At 45.7% G+C, this 19227-nt stretch overlaps 1 protein-coding gene across 1 annotated transcript in view; it reads left to right on the forward strand.

Moving 5' to 3' along the window:
- The window catches only part of PDE1A (phosphodiesterase 1A), a 156551-nt gene that overhangs the window by 109277 nt on the left and 28047 nt on the right, over positions 1–19227 (forward strand). Inside the window, exons 4-8 of the mRNA XM_015406081.1 lie at positions 560–626; positions 1740–1856; positions 5051–5191; positions 7946–8046; positions 14376–14501. Of these exons, the coding sequence (XP_015261567.1) occupies positions 560–626; positions 1740–1856; positions 5051–5191; positions 7946–8046; positions 14376–14501 (552 nt within the window). The remainder of the gene's footprint in view (positions 1–559; positions 627–1739; positions 1857–5050; positions 5192–7945; positions 8047–14375; positions 14502–19227) is intronic.

Raw genomic sequence — 19227 nt, forward strand, 5'->3', positions numbered from 1 at the left:
CAGGAAGGAGAAGTCAGTGGAAATTGCCAGTTTAGTCTGGATCCAACCCCATTTCTTATAGATCTGATTCAAAGATACTCTGGAAAAGGCTGGTCTTCAGACTCATGCAAGAGTCTTCTGGGGAAGCAGCAGTTCTCAACTCCTGAATGGGAGAAGTCCCAAAGTGTGTGTGGAGGTAACATCCCAAAAAAGCTGTCCTCTGGGATTCCATCAGCTAAACCTCTGTTCGTGGTGGTTCCCAAAGAAAGACCTCAAATGTTTAAATGCAAAGATCCAGTAGGTTAACTGATTGGGAGGTTTATTGATTATCAGGGCAATCTTGAACAGAGTTATACTCTTAAACCTACAGAAGGATGTAATTCTGTTTAGGGTTGTGCTCCAATTGTTACTGGGTTGAGTTGTGAAGTAGTTGCTCTGAGGAAGGACTTTTGTAGCCCCCTTTCTTCCATATGTTTTCAAGAATCCCTTACTGCATTAACCCTAACTGTACAAAAGCAACTTCACAAGATATGGTCCCCAATCTATCACCGCCTTTTCACTTAGATTTCTTCTCTTCTAGAATGTATCGAAGAACTTCCAACATGGTTGGGTTGGCCTACCCAGCAGAAGTGATATCAACTTTTAAGGTGAGATCAGTTCAAGAATTGTTTAGATGGTTTTGCTTCGGTCCACTGGAACATTTCTGCAGACAGGATTTCTGCTGACACAAAGTGCAACTTTCTTGCCTCCCTAGTTCACTGCAGTTCAAAAAACCTCTCAGAATGCTTCTCTTGGAGGACAGGGGGCCGACTTGGGGGCATTTGAGACTGCAGTGGAAGGGGGGAAGCAAGAAAGCTACTGCCAATAGGTAGAAATGTTTCTCTTTCACAGAATCACTCTGGTAGGGTAAGCCCATGTGGCTGTCTGTCTGTGTAAATAAGTATATAATCAGATTACTTTCTGTATGGAACATTAGCTTTGCTGAAACATAGAGGGCCTAGTTCACCCAAAAACAAGAGGTTCTTATTTTCTTCCCCTTAACAAATATATAGTCAAATTTATTAGCTTGTCATAATTATCTGGATAACCCAGACTAGCCCAATTTCATCAGATTTTGGAAGCTAAACAGGGATGGTCCTGGTTGGTATTTGGTAGGGTTGCCAGGCCCCCAGTCTGGGTGGGAGTTTCCCCGATTTTTCAGGCTTCTGTCCAGCGCCGGCCAGCTGGCTGGTGGGGGAAGCCCTGCCCCCAAACAGGGATGCCGCACAGCAATGTCCCCAACATGATGATGTCATGCAGAAGTGATGTCATCACATTGGGACATCGCATGGCAACGCTCTGCTTTTGGGGCAAACTCTATGGTTTTAGGTCAAAAACCCCATAGAGTTCTGCCCAAAATGCAGAGCATCACCATGCAGCATCCCTGATGTGATGGCATAACTTCTGCATAACATCATCACATTGAGAATGTCGTGCAACATCCCCACCCACCCCCAGAACTCCCCCCAAATCCTGCTGCTGGCAAGCCAAGGGGACCTGGCAACCCTAGCATTTGGAGTGGAGACCACCAAGGAAGTCCAGGGTTGCTATACAAGGGTGAGTTTTGGAAAGCCACCTCTGAACATGTCTTGCCTTGAATATCCTAAGGGTCACCATAAGTCATCTGCGAGTTGACAGCACACACCCCCAAAACACACACACACAAAAGAAAGGTATGAAGGTTCTTAATTATCTGGTTTCTCCTTTGCCCGTCTCAACAGGATGTTGATAAATGGTCGTTTGATGTGTTTGCCCTCAATGAAGCAAGTGGAGGGCACAGCCTGAAATTCATGATGTATGAATTGTTTACCAGATATGACCTTTTGAGCCGTTTCAAGGTAGGAAATGCTACATGAGCATACCAAAACCAAAGAAAGCTACTTTTCTCTGTAAATAACATCTGTGACAACATATTGCAATGACTGGAATATGATGGAAAATAGCACAGAAAGCAACCTAAGAATGGCCCGCATCCTGCCACCCCAGTGGGCTGAGAGCCCATTGCAAGGACAGAATGGGCTTTGTGCTGATGGAACGTGCTGCCCTTATCTATATGGGGTAGTAGGATACAGCCCATTGTGGTGAACTAGGAACCTGTTCCTTAAATAAGGAATAGACAGAGTCACTGCATTATAGTCCTCGGGCTTGAGTGCAAGAAGAAGACCAGACAAAGGATGATTGCTTTGAAGAAATACATTTTTGGATGGATGTCCGAACTGAGTTAAACCTTAAACAGGAGTTTTTAAACGTTTTTCTCTCTGGGCAGAGAACAGGCGGGGAGTGGGGGGGGACAGCCTCAAGCCTCAGCCACCTTTTTAGAAATGCAAATAGGTCTAGCAAGAAGCAATGGAATGGTCAAGCTCCTCCCACCTTTACAGGTAACAGAGATTTGGTGGTATTAAGTACTAGAAGAACTTCAGGAAGAAAATTCTGGAAAAGCTTCTTTGACCCAGCCTGACCTGGTCAGTGACTGAGAAAAAGAGATAATAAAACTCTTGGGAGCAAGGCGGAAGGCCTCTTTTGAGCTGATTCCATCAAAGCAGGCAGAACTCGTAATTGAGATCTGTGGGAGGCAGCCATTGCCAAGTGCTGGCCTAAAGAAGGCTTGAAGGTAATGAAACTCCTGTAAACATCTGGTAACTTTCTAAGCTAAGGAGCCTGCCTTATATTTAACATCTGATGGGGCATATATAGAGGGAGGGGCAGAGGAACGGCATTTTACTCATTTCTTTTGAATCCCTTGCTCAATCTGCTGCTGTGCTAAAGGTATTCTTGTGAACACTTTGGTGTAGTGGTTAAGTGTGCAGACTCTAATCTGGGAGAACCGGGTTTGATTCCCCACTCCTCCACTTGCACCTGGCTGGATGACCTTGAGCAAGCTGTAGTTCTGATAAGAGCTGTTCTTGAAAAAGGACAGTTTTTGTCAGAGGTCTCTCAGCCCCACCTACCTCACAGGGTGTCTGTTGTGGGGAGGGGAAGGGAAAGGAGTTTGTAAGCCACTCTGAGACACCTTTAGGTAGTGAAGGGCGGGGTATAAATCCAATCTCTTCTTCTTCTTCTTTTTAATAAATGCTTTATAACTTTTGATCCTGGTAGTTGTTCTCTGTGCCACATAGACCTTCACTGACCAGCCCCCAGTCCTTTTTGGCATTTTTCTTCCAGCCCGATTCACTTAGAGATTCAGAGCCTGGTCGTGAGAAAAATCCATAAGGCAATACAATGCAGTTAATGAATACTGATTCCCACCGCCCTGTTTTGTATTCACTTGTTTTGAATATTTACCATCAAGAAAAATACATCTTTAATTTTTAAAAATATTGTAACTCTTTCTTATTCCTAATTATGCACCTTTGTTACAAATGTGTGTCACGGATGTATAAAATGTGTATTAAAATTATTTAATTAAACATAGAAAAAATGGGGGAAAACACCACTTTGTCAGTGAACCGAACATGAAGAGAAATGGTAACACTGACAAACTGCTAAACTGATAAAGAAAAAACGAGGCTGATTCCGCATTAATGGTTTGCTTTCGTTTACCTGCATGTTCCAAAGGTCCAGATGTAATGCACGAGTTCTGCACAGCAGTTAACTCTCCGCCTTTTGTGGTCGTTCTGTGTCGGATCTTGATTTTTGCATATGCTATATTTTTCTGACTTTCCTTCTGTGTTGCCGCTCCTCCCCCTTGTTTTTTCCTCTCCCCTTTTTTAAAAAAATGCATGCGTGGTTGCGTTGTGATGCACCACTAAGGGGAGTAACCATAGTGCATACATTGCCTCCTGTTTTCCCCCTTCCCCCCCTTTTTAAAAAAGGAAGCGTGGTTTTCGTTTGGATTTCACCTACATATTTTCTTCATCACATCCTCAGCCCGTTCTGCTCCTGTGGTTAAGTTGGGGTTATCCCTGTTGCAGACCATTGACTCCTGCTTTGAGGTGGCAATGTAATGGTTAAAAGAACAGTTTCTTTTGAGTTCCTCCCCCCCACTCGCCCAGCCTAATTTGCCAAACACCCCCCCCCCGCGCGCCTATAGCACTCCCTGGCCCCGGCCGGCCCAGAGCAACTGTTGCCTTTCATGGAGGGGGGGAAGAGGCTGTGGGCAGCCTGCGCTGGGTGAAGGCTGTCCAAGGCGGCTAGGGGGGGGTAGGGTAGTCCACAGAACAAGCGGGAGAATCAGCTCAGCACCCAAGCCCCGCACCAGGCTAATCAGGGGATGCCCGTGCTTTGCTGGGTCCTGGGGGGACATTCCTCCGGGGGGGGGGTAGATCTGCCAAGGCAAACTGGCTGTGCGGCACCTCTCCTCTGCCCGGGGCTGCCTTGGTATTTCTCTGCCCAGCTTTTGACTGCCACTGTGTGCCCCCTGTACACACACACTGACTTCATGGCAAGCGAGCCTCTGAGCGGGCTGGAAGGGTCCAGCCCTTTGCTCCCTGCAAGTAGCCATCCAAAACAGGATGGGGGAGGGAAGGGGTGGGAAAGGGGTGAGACTAGCAAGCGTGAACCCTGACTGAGTTCCCCGTTGGAATACCCCGACTCCAGCACCAAAGCAAAAAAAAAAAGATCGTGAAAAAACCAGAAACGGAAAATGCGGGGGGGGGGGGGGAGCGTGGCTGTTTTCCCTGGGGGAAAATAACGCACGGTTGCGTGATCAGACGAACTGCAGAAATGATCCACTGCCACGAATATTATTGGGGCATGACACCAGGGGAACCATTGGTGTGGAATCGGCCCCAGTGAGTACATTATGTATTTGTAAATCCCCGAGCAAGAAAAGTGCCTCCGTTCTGAAGGGACCAAAGCTCTAATTTCATCTAATGGATGATAACGCATGAAAGTTGCTATCTGACTATGCCCTGAAATGATCCTGCACATAATCCCTGCAGGTGCCAGAGTTTTTGTTTGTTTCTCTTTATTGCATCGTTCTGGTGACATTTGGACACTGAAATGGCACAATTAGCCGTGTGTGTTGTCTGACAGAGTGCTTCATTGGAATGTGAACTTTCTTTTAAATTTGTACAATGTTTGCCTTTTTCAGATCCCCGTTCCCAGTCTTATTTCATTTGGGGAGGCTCTGGAGATAGGCTACAGCAAATACAAAAACCCTTACCACAACTTAATCCACGCGGCGGACGTCACGCACACTGTGCATTGCATCATGCTTCTGACTGGTATCATGGTAAGACATGCCGAAGCTGTATGGTCTTAAACACATGCACGGAGTATCTCCCTAAATAAATAACAATGATAAATATCATAAGCCTGTTTCTAGTAAGTCAAAGGTTACAATCAGGGGTCATTTCGTGGAAAAAGAGGTGCAGGAGCTCATTAGCATAACTCCTTAGCATAACTTATTTGCATATGCCACACACCCTGACATCACCGGAAGTGTGTCAGAAGGCAACACCCACTGCTCAGGCTCCACTGGACTGTTTTGGATTCCTAGCTTTGGGGGGGGGGGAACGTGCAGATCTGTCCTCCCAGAGGAGGGAGAGCTTGTACCTGAATAAAACTTGGTCTTAAAGGTGCCACTGGACTGTTTTGGACTGGGGGGCCGGGGGGGAGCTCTGAAACCTACTTGGCTGCTTCTTGCTCTGACTGAGGGCTGCTGGGAGCAAGGGGTGGGGCTTGTTGCATGTGCCTGCCTCCTGGGTTCTTTACTGCCGGAGTTCTGCTCCTGTGTGCTCCTGCAGGAAATGACCCCTGGTTACAATCCATTACAGTCAGGGGTGGTCTGAGCCGCAGGCATGTGGGGCAGCTGTCCCAGGCAGGGGGACCCCTGACTGACCATGACCCCCCCAACTGACCATGGCCACCCTCCAGAGGTGGAAGAGCTAACAGCTTTCCAGCCCAGCTGCCCACTCCAGGACTTGGGCAGCGGCTGGCCAGCTTTGTGGCCGCCTCACACATATACCCAGCTAACTGCAGAAGGGGGGGATAGAGAAGCACTTGAGTAAATTGGGTGCAAAGATTCCCTGCTGGCCAGTGTCCCATCACCAGCCCCATTTCAAAGGGAGCTGTGCTAAAGGAGGCCTTCACAGGTGAGAAATCTGCACCCAGCTAGCTGTGAGGGCAGGAGAGAGGAGACTGCAGCTGAGCAACCACATGTGGAAAACTCTGGGGCAGGCATGTACAATTTTGGTCTCTCCATGTCTGCACCAAGCAGACTGCCATCTTCCACCACCTCCTCTTCCTCCCTGGAGAGAGAAGGCGGGCACACGAACATACCGGCACCACTGTTTGGGTCCCTAATGGCACAGTGACCCTGTCTTGAGGGTCTCTCTGATGCTGTGGGTTGGGTTCTGTGAGGGGAAATGGGGGTGTGCCGCCTGAGGAGCTGGTGGGCAGCCTGGTCTCTGGTACTCAGCCCGTAGCCTAGGAAGGGACCGTGCTCGATGCTTTCTCCCCTCTCCCTTAATAGCGGCTTCTTCTCTGTCCCCCAGAAAGAAAACCTACAGAAAGCATTTCCCCTCCTCCTCCCTCTCCCCTCAGGTGACATTGGTAAGGCAGAGAAGCTCCTCAGTACCTCACCAGAGCTCTGGGCCCCAGCATTGTGCGCTCCAGGCCTGAGCAGGGTTTGTGTGTGGCCAGTTCCCTCTTCCTGCAGCCTCTAGGGGGCGCTTCCTCAGATGTGGCTCTGGTGGCCGGAACTGCCGAGTGTGGGGAGCGTGCCTCAAAACTTCCAACGTCTCGGACACTCTTCGCCCGCACCTCCCACGCATGCAGCTCAGGTAGTGGCCGGTTGGCTCGGTGGCAGCCTTGTCACATGTCCACCTGATTGGGGGCATGTATGAGTTAATGTAGCAGAGCTGCACAGTCCTCGAAGCGTGATATCCTGTGCAGCAAATCAATTCCAAAGAAGTAGATTTCAGAAAAGTCGAGACTTACCTTTGTTGAGGTAGATTCAAGTCACGCCCACGTTGCCGCCAAAAGGAGAGAGAGAAACCTAATCTAAAGAATGCTGTTCCCTACTATATTTGACCAGCTAATCGGGTAGGACGTGTGTGGGAGTAAGAGGTCGTGGCTTCTATGGGAGAGACCTGTAGATGCATGCTGCTCCTTGCGGGTCCAGGAGGAGAGAGAGCAAAGGACACAGGGAGAGAAGGAGGAGTCAGAGAGAAGCTCCCAGGATAAGATGAAGAGAGGCACCCCATTCATTAAGGAGATAACACCTGGACACATCTAGAGTAATGTAGCACTCCCCAATATCCAGGCATGTTGAATTGTTTTATTCCAATACACCTGCCCACTCTCACTGGTGCTCGGGCAGCAGACAGTTGGCTTGTGAAGCCCACTTGCCTTTCAGGGGGTGAGACCTTCCCCCTTGCTTGAACCTAGGGTGGCCCAGATGGAGTGTGGTGGGAGGGCACATATTCTGGGGGCCCACCCTGGACTTTTGCCTAGGGTCACCCCTGGTTACGGTGGCATCTAAACAGAGTTCACTGGCCTTAGAAGGCTGAAGCTCTGCTTAGGCATGCCTGGAAGCCTGTCCCAGAACTCTCTAGTCTCTAAAAGGAAACTTTTAATGGCAGCTGATGACCTGGCATGATTATTTTTTTTTAAGTATCTCTCCTCCCAAAGACAAATTACGTGCTGGTAAGGAGACAGGCGGAAGACAGGAGGGCCTGGCGGGAGATGGTCCATGGGGTCGCGAAGAGTCGGACTCAACTGTGCGACTGAACAACAACGCTTCTGGCATCAGCTGCTGATGCCCTGCTATCATATGGCAGCAGTGTGGAACGAGACAGGGGCTTCCTTGCACTTTGCCACTTCCTGTGGCCAGCCCAGACTGGTGTCAGTCTTCTAAATTATTAGCATGAAGGGCAGTCCAAAGTGCACCATGACCTGCATCAGAGACGAGATTAGGCATAAAGTTTAGCCAGAGTTGAACTATTTGCACTGCATCTGATGGACTCTTGGTTTTGTTGGTTAGCACTGGCTCACTGAACTGGAAATACTAGCGATGATCGTTGCAGCTGCAGTCCACGATTACGAGCACAATGGGACGACGAACAATTTCCACATTCAGACCAGGTAAGCTTGCCGCAGAAAACCGAGCGAAGCGATTAATCTCCACTGAAATCAAGGGCAAAAGAAGTCTGTCATCTGGGCACCAAGTGTCCTAATGGTCTTGTTCCACATAGGGTTGTGAGACCTCCCGGTGGAGGCGGGAACCCCCGCTGCCAGCCCCTATCCCCAGCCCTTGATTGAGCACCATTGTTTTAAATGTTGGATGTTTTACCATGTATTATATGTTTTAAAGCTATTATATATAACATGTTTTCATTATGGAATGGTCAAGTGTCCTAATGGTCTTATTCCACATAGGGTTGTGAGACCTCCCAGTGGAGGCAGGAAATCCCCGCTGCCAGCCCCTATCCCCAGCCCCTGATCAGCTGGCCCGCAGGGGAGACTTACCCAGAGAAAAGAGAAGGCCTAGGTCTCATGGCTGGTGTTGCACAAGAAGTGAAGTCATCATGCCAGCAATGTCCATGTGCCACTCTGGTATTGGGCAAAAACTCTGGCAGAAGCTAGTTTTACCATAGAGTTTTTGCCCATATACCAGAGTGTCACCCAGACATCACTGGCATGATGACACCACTTCCTGTGCGACGCCAGCAATGAGGCCTTTCTCTTTCTCCATGTAAGTGCCCCTCATCTCCCACCAGTTCCCAGGAGGGACTTGGTGTCAGACTCCTGGACAAAGTTACTCTGGACAAAGTTACTCTCAACAACACTCTCACCAACACTCTCTGTCAGTGATTTGTTTATTAAGAAATAATCATGTACCAGGCCAGACCAGTACTGTGTCAGAACTGGGGTTCTGGCGGGAGAATCCACAGATATAGACAGTTCAAACAAAGCCCCCCCGCCTTCAATTACATCCAATCACAAGTCACAAACTTCCCGCCTAGCTTTCTCACTTCTACACCCCCCACCTATGGACATACTGTTCCATTATCTAAGACAGTGAAGCAGGCACAGCTTGGCTTCAAGGACGTTCCGATAGAAGAGAGGTATCTTAGGAAGAGTTCGTGCCTACGATAGAGCAGTTCACACAGCCACTCACACACCCCTTAGGAATTCCCCCCCTCCTACAAATCATGGCAAACTAAAGAGAGTTTGACACTTGGTAACCCTAGTTCCACAAGATTCCCAAGATACTCACTTCTGTCAATAATATCAACAATACATGATATAGAAGCTTCCGTTAATACAGTACTTAAGGCGTTTCTGTAAGATGCCAAGAGATGGGAATAGAAGAAGGTCAATGGCCTGGTCATGCATAGGTCATGCATAGGCTGTGGCTCAGTGGCTCTAGTATCTGTCCCTGGAATATCTTTGTCCCTATTTCTGCTTCTGGGGGATGTGTCTGCTTAAACCTTTGCCAATGTCCATTGCTAGTGTCACTTCTCAGGCTTCGGCTCCCTCTCAACAAGTTAGATTTTCAAGTGGGTAATGTATGCATTGTATGTCTGGTGCATGTATTGAGCAGTAAATGCATACACATGAGCGCTAAAGCACCATGCAAGGTATAGCTTGCAGCTGTAGCTACTGAGATGCTTTCTGTATTGATGGTAATCTACCTAAGGGCAGTTTGGATTCTGTAGCATAGGGGTTCCCAACATGACCTCTCCTGGTGCCTGCCAAGTGTTTTTAGAAACTGGGTGGGTCTTTTGCTCAGCAAGGCTTCTGATTGGCCATTGGCGACTTCTTTGGCTGATGGAATTTTAAAAAACATTGCTTTGTCAGTAGCTGCCACTCCAACTCAAGTATCAGCAAATGTTTGACTGAAGGTAAGCATTGGCAACCATTTTGTGGCTGGCTCCGCCTCCTTTGGCAGCCATTTTGTGGCAGCCATTTTTTGGCTGTGCCCACCATGCCGTGTCAGAATTCCAAAGGTGCCTGCAGGCTCAAAAAGGTTGGGGACCCCCTGCTCTAGTATGTCTTTGGCCAAATCTTCCTTTTTGGCTTTTAGATCAGTGGTTATTGCAGGGTAAATGCATACAGCATGTGCATGTCTTCTGCAAAGTGTAATGGGTTGCGGTTGTGGGTGACTCTTGGGCAGTGGTCCCTGCCCTGAGAGTACAGTGTGAAATCAGTGAATCTTGAGAACTGGTATGTTAACAACTGCATGCTTATTTTCAGCTGTATGCTTATTTTCAGCCTTTGGTCTGCTGCCCCCCCCCCCCCCCAAAAAATGTGCACGGAGTTTTTAAAGTAGGGGCGAATCCAAACACGTGATCACCTATCTTTGATCTGAAACAATATGACACATTTTCCCATCTCAATGCTTTACTGCTGATCCTGTTTCAAAAATATAGGACAAGATTGCAGGCTTAGGACTGAATCCCCTGAAGATGCTTGAGATATACGCTGTAGTGAAGGAGAACATTTTCTATGTACTGATGTTTCTATGTAGAAAACAATGCTCACATGCAGTCTTTACCCACACTCTTAAATGTGGATTTATTTCTCATGTCTATATCCCACCTTCCTACCTCATTGGACGGGGGAAAGATACAAATGTTCAAATAAATACATGCAACAAAGATTGCCAACTTCAAGTTGGGAAATTCCTCAAGATTTGAGGGTGGATCTTGAGAAGGGTGGGGTTGGGGGAGGAAAGGGACCTCAGCATTTATTTATTAATTCAATTTATACCCCGTCCTCCCCGCTGAGGCAGGCTCAGGGCGGCTTACAATAAAAGCTTAAAAACAGTTAAAATCATAAAACGATTTGAGAGTTCTATACATAGATATTGCTTATAAGATGGCAAAACATAATTTCCAAGTAATTATATAAACAGGTATCTGTCAGCATAGTAGTAACAGCTGATGGTGAAATTCCACGGTAAGGCTATAATTTTATATTAGATATTATATGTGACTTCTCAATCAAATGCCTGGTGGAAGAGCTCCGTCTTTCAGGCCCTGTGGAATTGTTGTAAACACTGCTGGGCCCTGATGTCCTTGGGGAGCTTATTCCACCAGCACGGAGCCACCACAGAAAAGGCCCTAGCCATGGTCATGGCCAGCCCATCCTCTTTAGGGCCAGGAAGAGCCAAGAGATTTTGTGTCCCTGAGCGCAGTGCTCTCTGGGGAACATGTGGGGATAGGTGGTCTCTCAGGTATGCTGGCCCCTGGCCATAAAGGGCTTTATTGGTAAGAACCAGCACCTTGATGCGAATTCAGTATGCATGATATAATGCCCTAGAGTCCATCCCCTACAAAGCAGCCTGGAGATCAGTAGTAATTCTGGGAGGTCTCCCAAGGGTTTGTCAACCCTTGAAGCAACCCTGTTTCATTGTTCCAGCAATCATAAGAACATAAAAGAATCCATGCTGGATCAGACCAGTGGCCCATCTAGTCCAACAATCTGTCAAACAGTGGCCAAAAACCACTTATATTTTAAATTATATAATTGCACTTATATTTTTCATAAAATATTTGAATCTTTATTAAGATTTTTGAAAGATTGTTGTAACTAGATATTGAACATCTCTTATTCACAGTGTATCTCTCTAGTTGTTGATTCCTACCACTGTGATTTCTTTTCTCTGCTACCCAAACCCAGGTGTCCATCAGGAGGTCCACCAGTTGGGCCAGAACTCCAGAAGCCCTCCCACAGTTGCCCCCCACCCCAGCACCAAGAATATAGAGTATCACTGCCCCAGAGATAGTGTTCCATCTATACCTTGCGGCTAATAGCTACAGATGGACCTCTGCTCAATCCTTTGAGATAGTACGACAGGCACATACACACCCCAGTTGGCATCTGTATCTTAGATGTCTTCAGGGTAAAGCAATAACTTTGTCAGCAAAGTTCACTACAAAACTGTGTATGCTTGTACGAGGACAGAACTTTAAACTAAATGAAAATTGAATTTGAGTTATTTACCAGAGTGAACAGGGGTCAAGCATGCCAGATACGAAAGATGTAGTCATGATTTTTTTATGTGTCAACATGTTACTAATTACTCAATCAGTTAAAAAAAATATGTTCCTTTTACCCTCAATAAACCATGCAAAGTTTTAATTGCCTGATTCCAAGCAAAATGTATCACTCAGTAATTTTCTACTAGAACTGTCATAATACCAACTTTGTGTTAGCACACTTATCGTCTTCCCAGGCACTGGGAAGATTACTCTTCAGCGCCATGCTTATATAGCTGGAGTTGCCAATCTCCAGGTGGGGCCTGGAGTCCCCCCAGAATTATAATTGATCTCCATACTGCACGAATCCACAGCTTCAGAGAATGGATTCTATGGCATCAAAAATCTGCTGAGCCTCTCTCCAAACTCCACCTTTCCCAGGCTTCACACCCAAATATCCAGGAATTTCTCAAACTGGAGTTTGCAACGTTATGACATAAATGTTGCTCTAAATATGGCCGCATGTGTCCTTTGGATCCAAACCAGTCAGGCCTCAGGGATCCAGAACTATATACAAGGCTACATCCACCCACTGTTGGATATCATGCTATCATTGCATCATTATAATCATTCACAACTTTGTTTTCCTGTGTGGGCAAGACAATTCAGAAGGTGAAGGATCACTACACTGCAACCGTACTGTGATATTCAACAACGAGTGGATTCAGTTTACATCCACTTTCTCTGGACAAATGGTTCTACTTGACGACTTTGGATTTCTCCCTCTTTGGCAGTAGCTCAGCTGAAACCTTGGAGTCTCTGCTCTCTTTGCAGATGAGAATTGAGAAAGCCTTCCTGAAGTTGTTGCTTAGCGACATGGTGGAAGGGGAAATGGGATCTCCCGGAGAGAACAAGCAGCAGTCTGCTTCACTAGGTTAGGCTGAAAGAAGGTGGTTTGGATCCATTGGAAGGATCCTGCAGAACAGAGGGTCCCAGATTGTGCATAGTGAGCATACAGTTTATAAGCTTCTGGGCTTTTCCATAGGCTGTCACAAATAAGTGTAGGAAATGGAGGCTATATTATAGGGAGGATAGGTCTTCTGCTATAGCCAGAGACCTCCTGCTCTCCAGTCCTACACTGCTGTGCAGTGGGAGAAATAGGACCCCAAAACTGATGTCACAGCAATACTATGATGTCAGTTCCAGTTGTGTGACCGGAAGTGATGTCATGCATTGCAGGGATGCTCTAGCAATCCTCCAAAATTCTATGGTTTCCCATAGAGGTTTTGTTGTGTAGTGGGTTAGCCGCATGGAAGAACCGCTGAGGCACGCATAGTACATAGCACACTTTATTAGTACACAACACGCACATCTACCAACGGCCAAGCAGCCGCTTATATACATTCTGGGGAACCCTTGCGGAATCTCATTGGCCCATTCAAACCTCCCGCCAATGTCCCATTAGTTCCATAGAGGCAGGGTGCAGGAGCCTAGTCCTCATTGTTCTCTGGACTCAAGCTCCGCTGAATCACGGGCGCCCAGTGGCGATCTGCGGACATAACAGGTTTGTGGGGCTTGCTAGAGTATCCCTGACAATGTGTAATGTCACTTCCAGTTACACAACTACAAGTGATGTCACATGACACTCAGCCCTGCCCCCAGAAGCTCCTGGAGATTGCTAGCGCTCGGATGGCAACCCCACCTGGTGGTATGAAGAGGCACAATGTCTCTAAGGGCATACATGCAATTTGTAATGAGACCATACTCTTTAAAAAGTTGTGTTTCTGTTAATGTTATTTGCAGGAGAAAAGAGGACTCAGTGATTTCACTACTCAAAAGATTAACTGCAAATGCTCAGACTGTGTGTGTTGATGTATTTATCCAGTGTTGTATCTGTTCCTATGGTGATAGAATCCGCCTTTTCCCAAACCAACATTTTCAGATGTCAGCTAAAAATAACATTTATCAGTCCAGTAATTCCCAATTTAAACGACTTTTCTATTTTGGTCCCAAATAGTTTGGTTTTAAGTGCTGTAAAAAAAAATGGAAGAAAAACTCATCTCTTCCCATTCAGTTTGATACTAACACAGTATGCCAAGAGACTTTACTCAGGGAAATGTTTCCCACCCTTCTGTTCTAAAATGACATTTGATTATAAACATGTCTGCTGACGCACAAGCAGATTTCCCTGTGATATTGTAGGGCTGTTGCTCTGGATGACAGCTCATAGTTTTTTTCAGAGTGGTATATACGAATGTAAATCTGAGGCAAGCAAATTTGCCTGTTTGGTGTTTGCAAGCTAATGTACGTGCTACTTCATGGTAAGGTTGGCCATTGTTGCACGTAGCAACCCCAACTTTTTGAGGGTAGACTTTTTAGAAGGGGGCAAAATGCTATTCTGCGGGATTTGGTCTCAGCCAGATATACATCCCTTTTTTTAACATAACAGAAAGATAAACCCACAATGACTGCACTGTCTACATCTAGGTCGGATGTCGCCATTTTGTACAATGATCGCTCGGTTCTTGAAAACCATCATGTGAGTGCCGCTTACCGAATAATGCAAGAAGAGGAAATGAACATCCTGGCAAACTTAACCAAAGATGAATGGAGGTAAGGCTGAGAAATATATTAACAATACTGATTAGAGGCCCAGTTCATGTTATCTCAGCAATCACAAAACCATGCCCCAGTAGCTGATTACTGTGTCTCCAAATACCATGTGACAGCTTCATCCAGTATGGCTTTTCTGTATCACAAGGGTCTTTTCCAAGTGGGTGTTGCCCCTCAATAAGAGCATTACCCGGGTGATCTGGGAGACAGGGAAGTAGCCATACTATGAAGCTCTTAATCATATATTTCCCATTATTGTCATTATTATTTCGAGTTTTATTCAGGTGTTAATTTGCCAAATATGAAAAGCCAGCCATAGCATATTAACTATTTTTCATTCACTGTGACTTCTCTAAATTAAGGGCTCTTTCACATGTAAATATCTCTTATTCTTCACTGAATGTCCTGAAGCTAAACACTGGAACTGCTTTCACTGAATGCTAGATGCTATGAAAGTTCTGGCGGTGGTTATTGATGTGGGGTGGTTCTTTCACACATGCAAACCACATTCGAATTTCCATCGTTTTCAGTAGTACTTCAGTAGAATCCCTTTTACGAAACTATAATTTATATCCCACCAACCTGCCATGGGTGGCTTTCACAGTGCTTATGATTCTAATGGTGTCATGAGACTAGCAGCCATCACTATCTGGTCTAGAAGCCAATCTATGTGAGAAGAACCTTGCTGGATCTGATCAACAAGCCATTTAGGTTAGTATCCTGATCTCAGCAATGGCTGGCCTCTGGGAAACCTACAAGCAAGGCATTGTTTGGCCTCCAGCAGCTGTCTGATATTACCTGGTAACTTCTTCTAGATGAGCTCTCTAAGTCTAAATGTTGTACCTAGCACGGCTTACCAGATGGTTCTTTCTTATCTCCAACATAGCAACATGGTTTTCTGAAGGTATCCCTTGCTGTCATAGAAAATCTTTATGTAGTCCCCCCATTATGTAGCTCTTGGTGAGCTGTGCTAAAGTTTATGGTCAGGCGCAGTAAATCACCAGTTGGAAGAAGCCTCATGTAGGGCAGCCTATTGTTTAGCCACAAGGGTTGGTATTGGTGAGCGTTCCAGTTAACCAGACACATCTTGATATTCATGAATTCTATTCTGTTTTGCCATTTGAGTGCCATTTAAGTCTTATAAGTTAAAGGGGCGTCACATTCCTTCCTTTAGGTTCCTGGGCTGAGCAAACAGCCAAAATATTATACTGTGACAGGGTGGGACAGCCAGAATTCTTCAAGAAAGAAGAAAACAGATAACTAGGGCAGCTCAGTCACAAAAGGGAAAGAAAAACAGAGGGAAAATCTTGCCTCTGAGGGAGGGAAGTGGACAGGGGCCATCATAGACATGTTACGGCAACCAAGCTGATAAAGTAAGAGCACAGAGGGTTCAACCAGAAGATCTACTGCAAAGTTCTTTTTCTTTGGTATGCAGAGAGGACAGATAATATGACTTCATATGAGAGAACTGAATGAAATGTGTGCCCAGGGTTCCTAGACAGTGGCAGTGTTTGACTGAGAGAGCAAACTTTACTCAGGATAAAAAAATCCCCCCTGCATGGTATTAGGACCATCCCTCTGCTTCTCCTTCCCATAGTATTACAATTGCTTTCCCTCAGTGACTGAGGGCTCTTTATGAGTGACCGAGGAGGAATATGGGAACATGTTAATGCTACCCAGTACCTGCGGATCTGTATAAAGAGACTGGAGTTTCTCATATCTGTACCAACAAACTGTGAACAAATAAATGCCCTTATACAATTATATTTACGGAGGCGTGTCAAAAGTTTTGTTACAGTATTTTTAAGCAGAAAAAGAACATATTTAGCCCATTATTGCAGTAATGGCGTTCCTTGGATTGAAGGACATCGTTTCATATAAATGTACAGGAGGAACTGGAGTTAATTACTAGCCTGCAGTTAGGTCAGGCAAGGGAAGAATTTTACTCACCACCAGTTACCATGGCTGCACATAGTCATTTAAGCACAAATAATAGGCCCACTTGGTAAAGCCAGTTGCAACCCCGGAGTTACCTTCTTGAAATCAGAATGGAAAAATCAAGCTGAGCCATTTTATCTTTAGCTTTTATGCATGGCCTTGAGCTAGAGAAACATCAGCTTTTCAAAGGAGGGGTTTGTGGAAAGGCTGCTTAGGATATTTTTAACCCTGTACAGTTACTAGCAGTGTTTCCTCTAAGCCGAGTTAGTGTGAACTAGCTCACAGGCTTTTAGCCTCCGGCTCACAAATTTTTGTCTTAGCTCAGGAAGGATGACTCCCGAGCAAACTAATTGATGCAGCAGCCAAATCACTTGCTCATAACTTTAATGCCAGTAGCTCACAAGGTAGGATTTTTTGCTCACAAGACTCCACAGCTTAGAGGGAGCATTGGTTACTAGCAGTACAATCCTGTGCAGAGTGGCTCCAGTGTAAACTGATGCATTGCCATGGGTTTAGACTGGCATAACTCTGTGTAGGATTGCACTGTTAGAAGCAGTGATCTCTGTGGCCTCCATGTTCCAGAAAGAGATGTTTGTTTATTTATTTATTTGATTTTTATCCCGCCCTCCCGCCGAAGCGACTCAGGGCGGCTTACAACAATAAAAACAATAAAACAATACATCTAAAACAGTCTATACAAAACATTAAAATCACAATTTACACACAGTATAACCTACTCAAGGTGGCGACTATAAAGCGCTACATACTCAATCCAAGTTGTTGAATGCTTGGCGGAATAACTCCGTCTTCTTTTTAAGGTTGTAATAGTCACAAGATTATATCTCAGCTGCAAAATATGTCTAGACTTTTCTGAGTCAAGAAGGCATAGGCTTGAGGAAGTATGTTTCAATGTATCTGAAGGAATGTGCATGCACATGAAAGCTTATGCCCAGAATTAAACTTTGTCGGTCTTAAAGGTGCCACTGGACTCAAACGTTGTTCGGCTGCTTCAAACCAACACGGCTACCCACCAGAATCTGTCTGCATAGCTCAGGGATGGTTGCTCTGTGGTGTTGACTCACACCTGCAGCCAACCAAACCAAAAGATAAAGTAGGAGGTAGATCATGGGGCAGATCATGCCTGAGGATCATGGGGAGGCTACAGATTAGTAAGGGAAACGTTGTAAAGATTTATTTGTTTGCTGAATTTGCAGTAGACTCCCGCCATTCGCGATTTTACTTATGGGCAATTGTTAGTCCAACTTTTTAAACTCCTACCCTGCCATCTTCATTCTCATGGCACCATTAAGTCTGGATGCTCTGCTACTGGGAGGCAGCAGACCCCAGCATCCCAGTATTCACAGGTTTCACCATTTGCAATGATCCCATGAACAGATCCCCTGCAAATGGCGATGGTCTACTGTGCCCCAGATGTGCATTGGTCCCACATATGGTGAGAAACTGCGCCATTTACTGCATCAGCTGCTCCTTGCAATTTTTTTTTGTGTACAGCCATCCAAACAGCCCCAGTTTCTATGTGGGCTTTCTTCTTTGCAGCCCCTACATTGTGGAACAACCTCCCTGAGACCATAACACACACACACATACACACACACACACACACATACACAAGTTTAGTGTTCAGAAGTTCTTTAGCATGCAAAAGTATAAAAGAGCAAGTGTCCAGTAGCATCTTAAAGGCTAACCAAATTTGTGGCAGGGTATGAGCTTTTGTGAGTCATTGCTCAGTTTCGTTAGTCTTTTTCTTAGTCTTTAACATTAGTCTTTTGTTCGTCTTTGATTTTTTTAGTTTTTAAGGTGCTACTGGACTTCTCTACTGCTACAGACAAACAAAGCTACCCATCTTGACTTATGCAAAAGCATGTGCTCCTCCTTTGATCCATAGCCCCTCTCACAAAAGTTTGATTTCCTTGATGAATGCTTCCCTTCAGTCACACAGTGAAGATAACTTGTGCTGTGGTGGCAGCTGCTGCCAAAGCAATATTTCTTTAAAAAAATTGCCCAGCCAATCAGAAGCCTTGCGGAGCAAAAACCCTACCTGGCTCTGCCAACTTTCTAAAAACACATGGCAGGCACCAGAAAAGGTGTCGGCGAGAGCCATGGTGCCCATGGGCAGTGCTCCCTCTAAGCTGAGTTAGTGTGAGCTAGCTCACAGATTTTTAGCCTCTGGCTCACACATTTTTGTCTCAGCTCAGGAAGGAGGGCTCCAGAGCAAACTAATTTATGCAGCAGCCAAAGCTCCTGCTCACAACTTTAATGCCAGTAGCTCACAAAGTAGAATTTTTGCTCACAGGATGCCATAGCTTAGAGGGAACATTGCCCATGGGAACCATGGTGGTGACCACTACTCTCCATGAATCTTTCAGTCCACTTCGTTTCTTCTATCACTGTCTCCCAGTGAAGTAAACACAATGCCTGAGGCAGAATCATGCCCTCACGTGGTTCCGTTGAATGCCATTGCGGGGAAAATAAAGCCAAGCATCCCGCCCCAAGTGTCTGAAGTGCTCATAATTATAGTTTATGATTCAGAAAAGAGGAATAACAAAACAGCGGGACTGAAATAGTAATAGCAGGGTTGTCTTTTTAAATACACATCTGCAATCAACGTTCATGAGGGATGGAAATTTACTGTTAATAACTATTTTAAGTGCGTTTTAATTTAACTTTTTAAACATAAAATATTCACTTTGTGCAGACAGATAAATTAATCCAGGCTTTGTAATGAAACGTCTCGTTACAGAATAAATGCATTTGTAAATTAGTAATT

This window comes from Gekko japonicus, unplaced genomic scaffold, assembly GCF_001447785.1.
Source record: "Gekko japonicus isolate JY-2015 unplaced genomic scaffold, Gekko_japonicus_V1.1 scaffold630, whole genome shotgun sequence".
In the NCBI taxonomy this organism is placed as follows: domain Eukaryota; kingdom Metazoa; phylum Chordata; class Lepidosauria; order Squamata; family Gekkonidae; genus Gekko; species Gekko japonicus.